We start from the raw sequence: 16,041 nt of genomic DNA, 5'->3' as shown, positions 1-16,041 counted from the left end.
GAAAGCGCTGATTGTAAGGCTGGGCTTGCCACACTTGCCTCCAACCCACAGGGGTGTGCCGGGGCCATGAGTAATCAAAGGAACTATTATAATCAAAGGTTCCTGATTAAAATCCCATTTCTAAGAGATAGCCCTGTCAAGCGAACGTGTGCCCTGAGCAGGGCTTGGTCTTTGTTGCTCTTTCTTCTTGCTGTAACCCGTTGTCTTTCACCTCAGCGAGTTATGGCATAAGGAAAGGAAAGTACTTCAATAACTTCGTGAGCGTCCTGCTAATTGCAGACAAGCCGTACAGAGCAGTTCAGCACGAGCAAGTCACCATAGAGCCATAAACCTTTCTGATTAATGCGCAGGGGAGCACTTCACTTGCAAAACTCGTTGCCAAAGGACATCACTGAAGCACGGGACCTAATGGGATTTTAAAAAGGATTAGAGAGAACCTAGTGAGAGAACACCCCCAGCTTGGATCCACACGGCAAAGGGGTATCAATCCTTACAGTCTGTAATTCCTCTTATTCTTAAAGTGAAGGCATTCCAGGCAGGCATTTAGAGGCTGGGGATTAGGCAGAGGAGGATACTCACCCCTTACAGTCCCTTGGTCTTTATTTTCAGCTCAGAGACTTTTGAGCTCAATGTGGTTTCCTCAGTGGGTTTCTCCTCCATGGATTTGCCCAGTTTCCCTCAAACCCAGGAAAACTGTTAGTATAAAAACCATCCTTCAGCATCCTCCCTCTTCCCTCCCCTTCTTTAATTTGGATGGGGTCCTGCTGATCACTTTGGCAGCACAAAAGACTGTTCTCTCATGGTTGAGACTTTCTCTGCCATGGAGCATTCAGGTCATGTTTTCCCTGATGTTCCTCATGTTTTTTTCATGTTCACCATATTCCCAACCAGGCAACAGCCAACCCAGAGCCTATATATACTATATATATATGTATGTATACATATATCCATCATCATATGAAGCTACACTGGATTTTTCCCTATATACTCCTCCAAATACCCCTTGCCATTTTATCCCCAAACCCCAAGTCCTGCAAGATCTTTCTGAACATCTGCATCATCAGTCTTCATCTCTGCTGTGCCAAATACACAAGAATTATCAGCAGTTTATCTCATTGTCATTTCCTGTCTGCTAATTTATTTACCTCTGCTTGGACTTTCCCTCTTAACAATGGATGACCTAAAGGTCTTTCCCTCTGGAAATCCGTGAAAACCCTTATCTACAAGGTCGCCCTTATCTACAAGCTCATCCAGTGAACCCCAGACACTGAGTGAGACAGGACTTCCCTTTACAAAAGCTACTATGGCCACCATGAGCTCATCACCAAAGCCAGACCAAACTGCAGGTCCACAAAGGTGAAGGTGCAGTAAGGCAGAGGCATGAATCCATGCACAAAAGGGATGTCCAGGGGAGCGAGTCTGGCATGTATCCAGATGTGCTGTACACAACAGGCTCTCATATCTGCTGTCCCAGATCTACTACCAGGAGAGGAAAGTTATGTGCTCTTGGCAAAGGGAGTTGTGCAACAGGACTCTACTGCATGTAGGCAAGGCTCTGGTGTAAAACCTCACTGCTCTCTGGGTCCCTGCTTTGCCCAGGGATGGTTTTCCAGCTGCTTCACGGGATGGCTCTGCCAGAATAACTACATCTGCCTGAGGAGCTCAGGGAGGCCAGAACTTCATAGAACCCCAGCCTTGTTTGTGTTGGAAGGGACCGTAAAGCTCCTCCAGCTCCAACCCCTGCCACGGGCAGGGACCCCTTCCATAGAGCAGCTTGCTCCAAGCCCCTGTGTCCAACCTGCCCTTGAACACTGCCAGGGATGGGGCAGCCACAGCTTCTCTGGGCACCCTGTGCCAGCGCCTCAGCACCCTCACAGGGAAGAGCTTCTGCCTAAGAGCTCAGCTCAGTCTCCCCTCGGGCAGGTTAAGGATGCTGATCTGCATTGATGCAGATCAACAGAAGACACACATTAATGCTCACTAAGGAGCTAGACCAGTATCAGCAAGGGTTTGCTGTTTTTTTTCCCTTGGGATCAGTGTCCTGTCTCTCATCCTGATGTAGAGCCTGTTTCTTTAGCTATAGGGCAGTGGAGAGCTTCCAGTTTCCACAGCTGTGCTCTCATTAGGGCATTCCTCAACCTCGCCCCACGGCCCAGTGGTGAACCCTCCATCTCCACCCTTGGACCCATGCTGGTCCCTCAGCATCAGCCACTGCTGCATTCCCCCCTCGGCTCCACAGGCTCACACTGCTGGTGGTGGAGCAGAGTCAGCAGCATCATCTGCCCCGGCTTCCCCAATGGGCTGTGCCATGGGGCTCCATGGCCTGGAAAAGGCTTTTTCACCCTTCCTCAGCTGCCATCCCATCGCTGCAGTGATGCAACAGCTCACACAGGTCCCATCAGTGAATGCTTTAATGCTGCACATGGAGGCCTCCCTTCATCCCCACACTGGTGCTTTGCAGGTGCCGGGATGGTCCAGGGCTCTCCTTCCCCAGCTGCAATTCCTTCAGCTTTGGGGAAGACGTGTGTGATGCACTAGAAACTGATAGCACAGAGGTCCGTCGGCTGTGAAAGTGGCTGAAGGTGGTGTGTGTTTGCTCAGAAACTGAACAAAACCCAACCACAGGCTTTTCTGTAGGACAGGAACAGCCCTCCTTCAACCTGCCTTGCACCCAGCTACCAGAGGGCTTTTCTTCATTTATAATTCAGCCTTTTTAAGATGAAAAGAAGTATTTCAGACAAATCTTGGCTCAGAAATGCCACCATCGTGCCCCACAGATGCTATAATGTCCTTCAGGTTGCCATTCTCCTCTGCAGATTGCTCTCCTTATTAGATGCCATTTCCCATGGTGCCCCCGGTCTAATAATGAGCAGGCCTAATAATGGACATGCCCTAAAAGTGGTGTCTATGGAAACTTTCCAGGTCATGGACAGACTGTGTGTGGCACTGTCAGCAGCGGACTGCATCCCTCACAGTGCATGGAATTAGTTGCCATTAATGAGAAATCCCCTCCGATTTGAGCAGGGAGGGAGAGGGCTCAGGCCACAGCAAGGGAAGATGGACAAGGAGGATGTACCAAGCACCTTGCTGCATCCCTGCCCCGTTCCTCCTGCAGGACCCAGAAGGCTGCAGGAGGTGAAAATAGGGGTGAAGAAACCCCTTTCTTCCCATGTTATACTGCAGGGGACACCCAGGGCGTGCAGTGATGACTCACAGGGTGATGGGTGGTTATGCTATAACCCTGCTGCTGCGGTGCTGTCCCCTCCTGCTCAGCCACAGCAGGGGTTTGATCCTGCACCAGCAGCACTGCAGAGGCCATGGGGGGCAATGGGAGGTAATGTTTAACCTCTGCCACCAGGGCCTGCAGCCTGGCATTAACCCCGTGCAGGGCCGTGTCCTGCACTGCTCTGCAGAGCCCATGGGGTAAACCTCAGCCCTTCCCACCCAGCGTTGCCCATCACCTTTAATCCTCCTCCCCTTCCTCCCTTTGCAGGTCCAGCCACCAGCTGAACTGCGGATGTGCTCAGAGGAATATCTGGGCACAGTTCAGATGTCTTTGGGCAGGACCAGTGAGCAAGGAGTTTGCAGAGCATCCCGGGCAAGGACAGGACCATTTTACAACCAGCTGGAAGGGATAGTTTTGAAAGGTCACATCAGACCAAGCCCTTTGCATCTCCCTCATTGCAGTTTTACCAGCAGAACCTTTCCAGTAGCAAATCACTGCACTGACTGATGCCGAGGGTCTCTAATGTCCGATTGGATTTGCAATGTCTGCAATTTCAAGCTTCCAGTGCTGTGCTTTTTGCTTTGCTTTGTTTAGTTTTGCTTTGGGGGCACTTGGCTGCAATGAAACAACCTGGAGCAGGGTAAGGACAGGGCTCTGCTCAGTTCTAGCAGTGACTCATGCAGGTTTTCTGCCAATAAGTACCATTTCATTAACTCCAGCATCAGCCCCTCTCCCTAAGAAGAGCTCTGTGAGTCCCCCATTTGGGATGAATTGTCAATAAAATGGATTGCTGTAAGGTTGCCTTCTAATTCAGAGAGCAGAAATCAAGATTATGGTCACCTAGGAGGGAAGCTGCAGGGGAAGGCAGGCCCGTCCTAGGATGAAAGGCTCAACCTGCCCCTCTTACCAAGGGGGGACCTGGGCTCACGATTGCCCCAGAGCCACAGAAGCAGCTGCAGAGCAGAGGTGGAGGGGAAGACTTGGCTCCCGTTGCCCCGTTCCAACCCGGAGAGCCACATGCTCAGAGCAGACAACTGCATTTCCCCTTGAGATCCAATGCCTGTAAAGAGATGGGGTTTTCCATGTTCGTAATAAAACTGCAATCCATAAAGCTTAGCTTTCCCATGCCCATCAATGTGGTTTTCCAGGACATGGTGACCGGCCACCATCGTACTTTGACAAAGCAGGAGAGCCTGCAGAGTGAAGAGTTGTGGGGTTGGGTTCTCCCCTCGTCCTCCTCAGTGTAAAACACAAGGCAGCCATGCAAAGTCATCTATAACCTGATGGGTGCATGTGGACCCTGCTGAGCACACCCTGGCTGGCTCTTAGGTGCTGGCGAGCCCTGAGGTCCTGCTCTGTAGCAGTTTCGGGTGTCTTAGTGCACAGGACCCGATGATGAGCTGGGCACGGGCACCGACCAGAGCGTGGTCCCACAGCACCCATATTGCCTTTCATCTCACACCCATCCCTCCCCACCCCACAAATGTCACCCTTTTCTTTAATTACAAAATTAGAATAATTGCCCTAAGCTCAGAGCAGCTCCTCTTGACCCGGACTTGGCTTTGCCATCGTCTGCTTCTGTTCCAGCTCTGCAGAAGGCTTTGTTTCCATGAAACCTCTTACATTTTCCAGCTATACCAGTCGGTCAGGTAACAGTTATTGCCTCTCCCTATACATCTTTCTTCCTCTGCCAGGATTGCTGCTGAGTGTGTGAGTTCCCTCTGGGGAATAGCGTGCACGGTGAGATCCCAGGACGCTGCCTCGGCACGGCTCCTGCTCGGGGGGCTGAGATGGCAGCAGAACCCTGGGTGCTGCGGGGCCATGGCAGCACCCTGGGACCCCACCTCGCATCATCTCCGATCACCTCCTAGACCAGTCACTTGGGTTGGTCAAGACAGAGACTTGCTGTGCCTGCAGGGAGCCCGTCCCAAGGTGCACAGGGTGAGGACAAGTGGTCAGCGAGTCCCTGCACTGTGCTGGGATGTGGCTGCTCCCTCCAGCTGAGCTTGGAAAGGAGAAAATGGGTGGAAAAGGACCTGTGCTGTGCAACTGCTCCATGGGGAGTGGTCATGGCCCCACTTAATAGGATGCTGTTGGGGATAGAGGGTCAGGTGGAAAGACAAAGTCTGAGCATCCGTGCTTGCTAAAGGACATAATGCGTGTTTTCCAGCTGACTCCCCTCTAATCTGACCCTAATTTGGGGAAGAGTTTTCCTACCGAGTCTTAAACTCTCTGTAAAGGAGCTGCTGGGATATTGTGGCAGCCCAGTGCTAATGACCATGCAGGAAGTATTCCCAAGACCTGGCACAGGGATGTTCCAGCGGGCAGGAAAGGACCAGGCTATCTTCCCCACCAGGCTGTGGACCAGCTCCTGCCCCTGGTCAACGCTTCCACAGCGACAAGTCCACGCGATGCTCTGCCTGGGAAACCATCCTTTAATACACATGCAGCCATGGGGGTACATCAGGCTGCACCACCAGAGGATGGGGTTTGGGAGGACCAGCAGCCACCTCCAGGTCCTCTCTGCAGTGGTGGAAGGGGAGGGATGGCCAGTGCCCCCTTGGAGACAGCGTGGCCCATGGGGGTGATAGCGGGGAACCGCTGTGCCGAGGCAGTGAGGGAGCAGGGCTGATGGCAGAGCTGAGAGGAGAAAGCTCAGATCTCCTTTCCACACGGTTGTTCATGCGATGCAGCTCAGTGTAAGGGTGTAAAGAGCAGAGGGGCAGCAGGGGAAAGGGTGGCAGCAGCAGGGGTGGGGAGGGCTCTTCTTCCTGATGCTCCTGTGGGAAAGAAACAGAGCAGAGCAGTGGGAACAAAGGGGTTCTCAGGCTGCTGAAAGCAGCTGGAGTTGGTGCCAGCAATGGCCAGGCTGTGCAGGAGCAGCGTGGTATGGGCAGCAGATGCTGGAGAGCTGGGGAGGACAAGCTGGGAGAGGAGGAGAGCTGCTGGCAGTGCTCTGAGGGCTGGAGGACTACAGAGCCAGGCTGAGGGAGTTTGGGTTGTTCAGCCTGGAGAAGAGAAGGCTCCTGAAGGGGAGACCTGAGAGCAGCTCCAGTGCCTGAAGGGGCTGCAGGAAACCTGGAGAGGGGCTTGGGACAAGGGATGTAGGGACAGGCCAAGGGGAATGGCTTTAACCTGCCCGAGGGGAGACTGAGCTGAGCTCTTAGGCAGAAGCTCTTCCCTGTGAGGGTGCTGAGGCGCTGGCACAGGGTGCCCAGAGAAGCTGTGGCTGCCCCATCCCTGGCAGTGTTCAAGGCCAGGTTGGACACAGGGGCTTGGAGCAAGCTGCTCTATGGAAGGGGTCCCTGCCCGTGGCAGGGGGTGGAGCTGGAGGAGCTTTAAGGTCCCTTCCAACACAAACCATTCCATGATTCTATGGTCCTAGGGCAGTCACCCATCCCAAGTGTGGGGTGGGAATGGGGCCTGTGATGACTTTTCCGAGTGGTGGTGGTTTCTGTGTGTGTTTGGTCACAGTCACAGACCCGGGGTGCTGCAGGGAGCACAGGGCATCGCAGGGGAAGGAGAACCAGTGCCCTACCTCTCACTGGCCCGTGGGGGACTTGGCAGCATCGAACATCTTCTTCCGTCCCTCCATCCCCGACATGGCCTCCACGTTCTTGCGCCAGTCGCCCACTTCCACGGGACGCTCCTGCAGGGACAGGGGTGGCAGTGGCCATGGATGGGGTGTCCAGCAGCCCCACACTGTCCCACCCCACCGCACAGCGCCCTCGGCCCCAGGCGGCATAGGGAAGGTCGCTGCCCTGCTGCGAACACCCTCTCCATCGGTCCCAGCTCTGCCACGTGTTCTCTGGGAACATGCCCAAGTGTCTGCTCTGCCAACCCACAGGCATCCATAGATTACAAACCGTGCCCCAAAATCATCTCACGACATCTAAACTGAGCTCAGATCTATTCACCGCCTGGCGCTGAGGGCTGTGAACGCCGTTGCCTATGCAAAGGGCTGAGTTGTGCTGCACAAGAACAGGAAAAGTCAGGAAAATCAGTTGAAAATGGAGATTTCATCTGATGCACTCAGCTGGGACCAGACCTTTGCAGGGAGGCCCTAGGAAAGGGGCACAGCTCTTGCCATTGGGTGCCTGCACACCCCAGGCAGGTTTGGGCATCGTTCTCTGTCTCTGCTAGAGACCTCCCTCTCTCACATCTCTGCAAAGCTGGTGTGATGTGGGCCATACATCTCAAGCCAAATGCACTTGCTGGGCTGGCTCTGCCTTATCTAATCTGGGTTTGGGAATTTCCCGAGTGTTTTCCGGGCATGATTGCACCGGAAAAGACCAAAGACCAAACTCTCTGCAAGTGCAGCTCAAAAGACATGCCAAGGGGGCCCCAGCTGAAAGACCCCACCTGCTCTGGGAGGGAAGAGCAGCATGGACACAGCCCTAAATCTCACTTGATATCATCCACCAGGTACCTGGCGCAGTCAAACTGCTCCCATGTGGTCCTGCAATGGGCCCATCTTCACAAGGACTGCCTTGTGCTATTTCTGAGGTCACAAAGGATGAGCAACAACCCGCGAAGGACCTCGGAGAAGGGCGAGAGCATCCCTAGGAGGTGCCTCCATCTCTGGCCTCTCGAAGAGTCGCCCACCTTCTCCGTGTCCTCCTTCTTGACGGACTTCAGGTTGGCTCTCAGGTCCATGGACACCTTGTGCTTGGAGCCCAGCAGAGCCCTCAGCATGGCATCGGCAGAGACACGGACGCGGCGCAGCGGGGGCCGCTTGAACTTCCCTCGGAGGTCGAGCACTTTGATTTTCAGGTCTTTAATCTGCACGTGGGAGAAAGGAGCAGGAGCCGGGGGTCACCGCGCGTGAAGGAGCCCTCCTGCAGCCATGAGGACTCCCCTCAGCACCTGAGCACAGAGCTGCTGCCACTGCCTGCTCCCAGCCTGCTCGGAGGGCAGACATCCCATGACAAGAAGCTCTCAGACCCACGAGGGGTGACCAGGAGAGGAGGAGGTTGCCTGTGGACCCAGTGGACAGTGGGAATTCCCTGAGGCCGGGATGAACCTTGGGCACAGCGATGTCTTGCACCCTCAGATAACCCTGGTGCACATCCCACATCCCAGCTCAGCCCGGTCCGTGACACACTCCAAGCTGCCATCTGGATGGGAGTTAACGTAGGAGCAAACTGCCCATCCTGCCTCCTACCTCCCGAGTGTTATGGTTGCATTTCGCTTCGATGTCGTATCTCTCTTCATCCACGATTTCAACCTTCTCATGCAGCTCCCTGCACAGGTCCTGGGGGGCAAGCGCAAGAAGAGAGCAGTGAGTGATGCCCCTCCATGCCCCCAAGGACCTCAGTCCACCCTCAGACCTGAGAAATACCTGGAGCTGGCTCAAGGAAAGCCCACTGGTGCGGAGCGGTGTGATCCGCTCAGACAGGTACCTCTCCTTCTCTGCCTGCTTGTCCACAATCTCCTGATCCCACTCCTCCTTCGCCTTTGCCAGCATCAGGCTCTACAAGCACAAGTAAATGGCACAGGTGTGAACAGACGGGCTCCTCTGTTCCCCCTGAGCATCCTCACGTATCGTCTATAGGCTGGGACAGGCCTGTCTGCCTCCAAACCCCATCCCTGCTGGGGCTGTCCTCCCCAGATCCCTGTGCTGCTGCAGCACACATCAAACAACCCCTGCACCTTTCGTGTGGTGGCCCTGAAGGTGCATGGCCGGAGGCAGCACGGGGTGGTGGTCCCGACGGATGCTGTTGTCAGCACTTTCTCTGCATGGGTTTGCTCTGCTGGGGCACTAAATGGTTCTCCCAAGCCACAACCGGGGGAGCTCCCAAGCTGATGCTGCAGAGCTGCTGGTGCACAAACACGAGGTCTGTGGCTTTAGAGCTGAAGGCGTCAGAGTCTCTCCCCACCTCAGCAAAGGGGAGGTTTGTTTAGTGCACGGACCACAAAGCCCACATGAGTGAGGATTTTGGGGCAAGACAAGAGGTGGGACTGGGAGCTGCTCCCCAAGGGCCATTCTTCTGCTGCTCCTCATGGCTGTCCCCCCGACCACGCACCCAACCCCAGCTCCTTTTCCCCAGCAAGTCAAACCCCAGGGACTTTCCAAGCCTCAGGACTCACCTTCAACAAGAGCTTGCGTGAGGCTGTGATCTTGGATTTTCTCTAGGGGAAAGGGGAGGGGAAAGAGGAACAACAAACTTTGAAAACAAGCTCACAGCAAACGCAGAGCAGCATCGGGATCGCTCCCGAAAGGAGAAGCACTTACCTCCCTGCAGGCAGGCGTGCGTTCAGGAGGGAGCAATAAGGAGCAAGAGAAGAGCACAGGGCATCAGTAAGAGTCAAAAAGAGGGCACAGAGGATCACAGAATCCCAGCCTGGTTTGTGTTGGAAGGGACTTTAAAGCTCATCCAGTTCCAAGCCCCTGCTCAGGGCCACTGCTCAGGAAGCCAAAATGCCATTCAAATGTGGCCACTGTGCCCATCGTGCCAGCCTCAGCAGTTCAGGCCACAACACCCCCATGTATGAGGTCCCCATGGAGCTGGGGCTGGCACGCAGGATAGAATCATAGGATCATAGGGCTAGGGTTGGAAACGACCGTAAGATCATCCAGTTCCAACCCCCCTGCCATGGGCAGGGACACCTCACACTAAACCATGGCACCCAAGGCTCTGTCCTGCCTGGCCTTGAACACTGCCAGGGATGGAGCATTCACAACCTCCCTGGGCAACCCATTCCAGTGCCTCACCACCCTCACAGTAAAGAACTTCCTCCTTAGATCCAACCTAAACTTCCCCTGTTCAAGTTTTAACCCGTTACCCCTTGTCCTGTCACTACAGTCCCTAATGAAGGGTCCATCCCCAGCATCCCTATAGCCCCCTTCAGATACTTGGATCCTGCAGGGCTGGGGCATCTCCATGTCATTGCTCAGTGGAAGCTCTGCAGGGAGGTTTCTCCCTTCTGTTCACCCCGGGGAATAGGTTTTACCTGCATGATGTGCAGAAGAGCCTCACACAAAGAGCCTCTACAAAGAGCCTCACACAAAGAGCCTCACATAAAGAGCCTCACAGCAAAGAGGGTGGTGCCCACCCCGGATCCCTATGTTGGGATCTATAAAAGCTTGGAATTGGACATTGAAATCACTACTGAATTTGATTTAAAGCTAGTTTTTGCAATGGGAATGGCACAGAGGTCGGGCACAGACTGGGCTCATGGCTGAACCCTTCCAAGCACGGACACGCTTCGCCAGCACACGCAGCCTGTGGCCAGACCAGGATTTGATGGAATCCAAGGGGAAGCGATGCTACTCACGGCTCTGGCATTGCGGAGTCGAGCTGTTCACCTGCAGGGAAAAGCAAAACGTACCAAAAACGGGAAAGAAGCTGAAACAAAGGAGAAGGAGCAAATCCTGAACCCACCCAAACGCAGAGCACGGCGGCAGCGAGATCTCCTGAGGGCCGGTGCTGCCCCGTGCTGTCAGCGGAGGGAAGCGACTCCGTCCCGCTGGGAAGCACCAAGACAGCCCCCTTGCTCTGGGCCAAGCTCATCGCGGGCAAGCTCCAGCCTGCCTCCAGCCGGCCCTGCAGGACTCGGTCTCTGCTCCTTAGGGGGTTTCTCAAGCACGGAGCTGCTCCCGCATGGACTCCGTCACCCACCCTGGCTCAGGGCGAGGGGATGGAGGCGAGCGTAGATGGAAAGAGCAGGAGAAATGGGGGGGTCCCTGCACCATGTGAGCTTGGGGCGTCCCATCCCACAGCTCCCCCTTGGCAACCACAGGGGTGCTGGAGCCAAAATCCATCTCGGGAGTGGCAGAGCAGAGGGCAAAGCGTCACAGGGAAGCGCCTGAGCTGATCCCTTCGGCAGCCGCGGAGCTGGCAAAACACGCACGGGCTCACGGCTTAAATGTCCTGGGTAATCCTATGCCCTGGCAGCTGCTTCCAACTGCACTGCTTCCCAGCACTGCACACAGCATTCCCAACTGCACCCAGCATTCCCAACTGCACTGCTTCCCAGCTCTGCACACAGCATTCCCAACTGCACCCAGCATTCCCAACTGCGCTGCTTCCCAGCTCTGCACCCAGCATTCCCAACTGCATCCAGCATTCCCAACTGCACTGCTTCCCAGCTCTGCACACAGCATTCCCAACTGCACCCATCATTCCCAACTGCACTGCTTCCCAGCTCTGCACCCAGCATTCCCAACTGCATCCAGCATTCCCAACTGCACCCAGCATTCCCAACTGCACTGCTTCTCAGCTCTGCATCCAGCATTCCCAACTGCATCCAGCATTCCCAACTGCACTGCTTCCCAGCTCTGCACACAGCACTCCCAACTGCACCCAGCATTCCCAACTGCACTGCTTCCCAGCTCTGCACCCAGCATTCCCAACTGCACCCAGCATTCCCAACTGCACTGCTTCCCAGCACTGCCTCCAGCATTCCCAACTGCACCCAGCATTCCCAACTGCACCCAGCATTCCCAACTGCACTGCTTCTCAGCTCTGCATCCAGCATTCCCAGCTGCATCCAGCATTCCCAACTGCACCCAGCATTCCCAACTGCACTGCTTCCCAGCTCTGCACACAGCATTCCCAACTGCACTGCTTCCCAGCTCTGCACACAGCATTCCCAACTGCACTGCTTCCCAGCTCTGCACCCAGCATTCCCAACTGCACTGCTTCCCACCTCTGCATCCAGCATTCCCAACTGCACTGCTTCCCAGCTCTGCATCCAGCATTCCCAACTGCATCCAGCATTCCCAACTGCACTGCTTCCCAGCTCTGCACCCAGCATTCCCAACTGCGCTGCTTCTCAGCTCTGCATCCAGCATTCCCAACTGCACCCAGCATTCCCAACTGCACTGCTTCTCAGCTCTGCATCCAGCATTCCCAACTGCGCTGCTTCCCAGCTCTGCACACAGCATTCCCAACTGCACTGCTTCCCAGCTCTGCATCCAGCATTCCCAACTGTGCTGCTTCCCAGCTCTGCACACAGCATTCCCAACTGCACTGCTTCCCAGCACTGCATCCAGCATTCCCAACTGCGCTGCTTCCCAGCACTGCACCCAGCATTCCCAACCACACTGCTTCCCAGCTCTGCCTCCAGCACTTCCCTCCCATGCCAAGAAGCCGAGGCACTGTGTAAGTCTAAGTAATAGAAAAGCGTGGGGGAAAAGCCCACCAATTCAATCTTTTCCTCTTTCCAACCAGGAGAAACAAACTGATCCCACATTTCAGACAGAAACAGCATTTTCCAGTGGTGGATTTAGTCCTTTTCCTTGGATTTTTTGCTTTAATCTCTTTGTATCCCCCTCAGTTTGGAATCCCAAAGATTCCTGCTGGGGGAAAGAAAAAGGAACAGGTCTGGTCTCCAACAGCTGCTCCCAAACACATGGAACCTTTGCCAAGCAAATTCCAGTGCACATCCTGGCTGCATCCACTTGTTGCTGTCCTGTCCCCATGCCCCCCCATTGCCACAGCCTGAAGGAATGGAGTTTGTGTGGGAAATGCCGTAAGATCCCAGCAGGAATCATCTCCCCCAGAGCGCGCCCTGGATTTACATGGAAAATATCCCCAAAGCTTTTTTTCTCCCCAAAGCCGCATCAGTCGGATGCAGCCAGAGCCTGTCCGGAGGGGTCTGGGGGGACAACAGGAGCACACGCAGGGAAGGCGGCTCCTCTCCCCCGACACTGGTGTGCTGAGTGGGTCAGGTCTCAGCTGCTCCCTCCAGTTTGCCCCTGGGGAGGCAGAGAAGCCTTTGGGCTCTCTGGGACTGGGCAAAGCCTCCCAGCGTCTCCAGCATTCCCTGTTGGAGCACAGCCCGGCATCCCTGGAAGGTGGGACCCACACCACCCCTCACTCCAGCGACCTCTACCAAGGTCAATTGATTTTTAGGGCCAAATAGCTCTAAATTGGCTTCCCCGGGGACAGCCAGGAGGGTGAGACATCCCCAGCAGCCTTGTGCAGAGATTTCTGGGCTCCAGCTGGATCTCGAGCATCCACAAGAGACTGATAGGGACAAGAGGACCTGGATGAGTTTGTTCCGCACTATTTGTCCACCCCCAGCCATGAAAAGCTTAAAAATCTCATTCAATCGTTAGATTGTGGAAAACTTTACAAGAAACAGCACCATAAATCCAACCACCACCACCCGCACACCGCACGCCGGAGACATCCCACGAGCACACTGCCTTGATCCCCCGCTCCTACGGAGACTAAAGCTGGGATAAGTGGGCAAATGATCCCAGAGCAGCTCCCGCACTGGGGCTTTCCCGTCGCACCCCTCCCACCCTGTCTCCAACAGCACAGAAACCGCCTGAGCATCCTCAGAGGCATCCCCATGGACCAGCACCCGCGTCCCCACCGGCGCAGCCTCACCTGGGCGCTGTGCGGAGGGAGGTGATGCCTGGCCCGGGGAGCGCCGCGCACTGCCGGGGCGGGCGGTGGAAGGGGCAGTGTTGAAGGGCAGCCGGGCTGCGAGTGGCCGGTAAAAATAGCACCGAGCCCCCCTGCCTGTGCTGCCGGCGCCGGCGCGCCTCGAACGGGGCTGCACGCACCTGCACCCGCAGGAACACGCCTGGCACACGCGTGACCCCCGCGTGAGATGGGCATCCTGCGCTTGTGAATCACCCCAGCCTTGCGCACGTGTTGTGTGTGAGCATGCATGTACTGTGTGAGCATGCATGTACTGTGTGAGCATGCATGTACTGTGTGAGCATGCATGTACTGTGTGAGCATACATGTATTGTGTGAGCACGCGTGTTGTGTGTGAGCATTCGTGTTGTGTGAGCATGCATGTACTGTGTGAGCATACATGTACTGTGTGAGCATGCATGTTGTGTGTGAGCATTCGTGTTGTGTGAGCATGCATGTACTGTGTGAGCGCACGTGTTGTGTGCGAGCACATGTGTTGTGTGTGAGCGCGCATGTAGTGTGTGAGCATTCGTGTTGTGTGAGCATGCATGTACTGTGTGAGCATGCATGTACTGTGTGAGCACGCGTGTTGTGTGTGAGCATGCGTGTTGTGTGTGAGCATGCATGTACTGTGTGAGCATGCATGTACTGTGTGAGCACGCGTGTTGTGTGTGAGCATGCATGTACTGTGTGAGCACGCGTGTTGTGTGTGAGCATTCGTGTTGTGTGTGAGCATGCATGTACTGTGTGAGCATGCATGTACTGTGTGAGCGCGCGTGTTGTGTGTGAGCATGCATGTACTGTGTGAGCGCACATGTTGTGTGTGAGCGCACATGTTGTGTGCGAGCACATGTGCTGTGTGTGAGCGCACGTGTAGTGTGTGAGCATTCATGTTGTGTGTGAGCATGCGTGTTGTGTGTGAGCGCACACGTAGTGTGTGAGCAAGCACGCATGTAGTGTGTGAGCATGCAGGTTGTGTGTGAGCATGCAGGTTGTGTGTGAGCACGCATTGTGCGTGAGCATGCATGTACTGTGTGAGCGCACATGTTGTGTGTGAGCATGCATGTACTGTGTGAGCACGCGCGTTGTGTGTGAGCACGTGTGTTGTGAGTGAGCACGTGTGTAGTGTGTGAGCATGCAGGTTGTGTGTGTGTGCTCGTGTTGTGTGTGAGCACGCATTGTGTGTGAGCACAAGTGTAGTGTGTGAGCATGTGTGTACTGTGTGAACACGTGTTGTGTGTGAGCGCGTGTGTTGTGTGTGAGCACACGTGTGAGCACGCGTGTTGTGTGTGAGCACACAGACATGACCACGGTGCACCATACAGACGTGCTCTTCATGGCACACCTCCTTGCTCCTCTCCCATGCAAACCAGCACCAGAGAGGCTGGAAGAGCCCTGCCTTGTGCCGGGAGGCAAATCCGTGAGCCCTGAACCCCGCACTGAGCTTTCCTGGGAGAAAATCCCCTTGGTTTTATGCTGCTTTTATTTCTTTTCCTTTTTCCTTCCAGAAAACGAAAGGGGGGGGGGGGGTGGTGCTGACCCCATGCACTGTGGTGCACGCGTGCTCTGCGGTGCTGCAAACGCAGTGGTGTCCCCATGGGAGCACTGGCCAAGGGGCATCCCTGGACCCTCTGGAGCAGGGCAATAGGGTGCATTCGGTTGGGACCAAGGATGGGGCAGACCCCACTTTGGGGGGGGTCAGGAGCATCCAGGCTCACCCAGCACAGCACCATGCTTTGGGATGCTCAAGCATCTCCCAGCCCCTCACAAGCTGTGATGTTTTCCCCATGGAATTCCCAAAAAGCAGCACCAACGCTGCTGTCTCGCCCCCCTGCACCCCACAAAGCCCCACGCCCCGTGCCCCTTCGCAGCCCACACCTGTTCCCAGGGATATTTTTAGGGGCAAGTATAGGAGCAAACAATTCCCATCCCAGCAGGGACAATGCCTGGCATTTTAATCCGGGGGCTATTACGGTCACGGACACGCAGCTGCATGTGCGGGGTCGCTGCCATGGTGGGGACCAGGCACTGCCTTCCCTGTGCCTGGGCACCACGGTGGGAGCTGTACCCCTGGGGCAGGATGCAGCCCCCAGCCTGGAGCGAGGGGGGTGATGGACACAGTCCCATCGTGTTAGACCCGCACCAGTCACATCCCAGCGAGCCCAGGAGACCCCCCCCTCTGTGCCCACTCTCCTCAGGGCCCCCTCCAAGGACACGTTCCCCTTCCCCGGCTCCCAGCGCAGTGGATCTGCTCCCAGCCCCAAGGAGGAGGCTTTATACCAGCCCCGTTAGACCTTTATAAGGCAACAACCCCCATCGGGGCCGTGCCTCCAGCATCTTTCCTCCCAGCTGCCTTGGGATTGTTTTCGGAGCACAGAGGAGCCAAATTTAGCCGCTGACAAAGGCGCTGCATTCCCCACAGCCGTGCCCCGGGGA

The 16,041-nt window shown here is 55.5% G+C and overlaps 1 protein-coding gene across 1 annotated transcript; it reads right to left on the bottom strand.

The window, feature by feature from the left end:
• Positions 1 to 5,643: 5,643 nt before the first annotated feature.
• Positions 5,644 to 13,690, bottom strand: TNNI1 (troponin I1, slow skeletal type). Its single transcript, XM_057424486.1, has 8 exons — positions 13,570 to 13,690; positions 10,501 to 10,535; positions 9,317 to 9,358; positions 8,568 to 8,699; positions 8,391 to 8,480; positions 7,832 to 8,008; positions 6,765 to 6,875; positions 5,644 to 6,006 (listed from the first exon to the last, which is right to left on the bottom strand). Exons 4-7 carry the CDS (start codon positions 8,691 to 8,693, stop codon positions 6,768 to 6,770), a joined length of 501 nt encoding a protein of 166 aa, XP_057280469.1. The 5' UTR covers positions 8,694 to 8,699; positions 9,317 to 9,358; positions 10,501 to 10,535; positions 13,570 to 13,690; the 3' UTR covers positions 5,644 to 6,006; positions 6,765 to 6,767.
• Between the last annotated feature and the right edge of the window lie 2,351 nt (positions 13,691 to 16,041).

The sequence above is a fragment of the Pezoporus wallicus genome, unplaced genomic scaffold (assembly GCF_028554395.1).
Source record: "Pezoporus wallicus isolate ANWC-B61680 ecotype Strahan unplaced genomic scaffold, APGP_CSIRO_Pwel_v1 contig_9123, whole genome shotgun sequence".
Lineage (NCBI taxonomy): Eukaryota > Metazoa > Chordata > Aves > Psittaciformes > Psittacidae > Pezoporus > Pezoporus wallicus.
The sequence above is the reverse complement of the archived record's forward strand: the minus strand, read 5'-3'. Positions and strand labels throughout refer to the sequence as shown.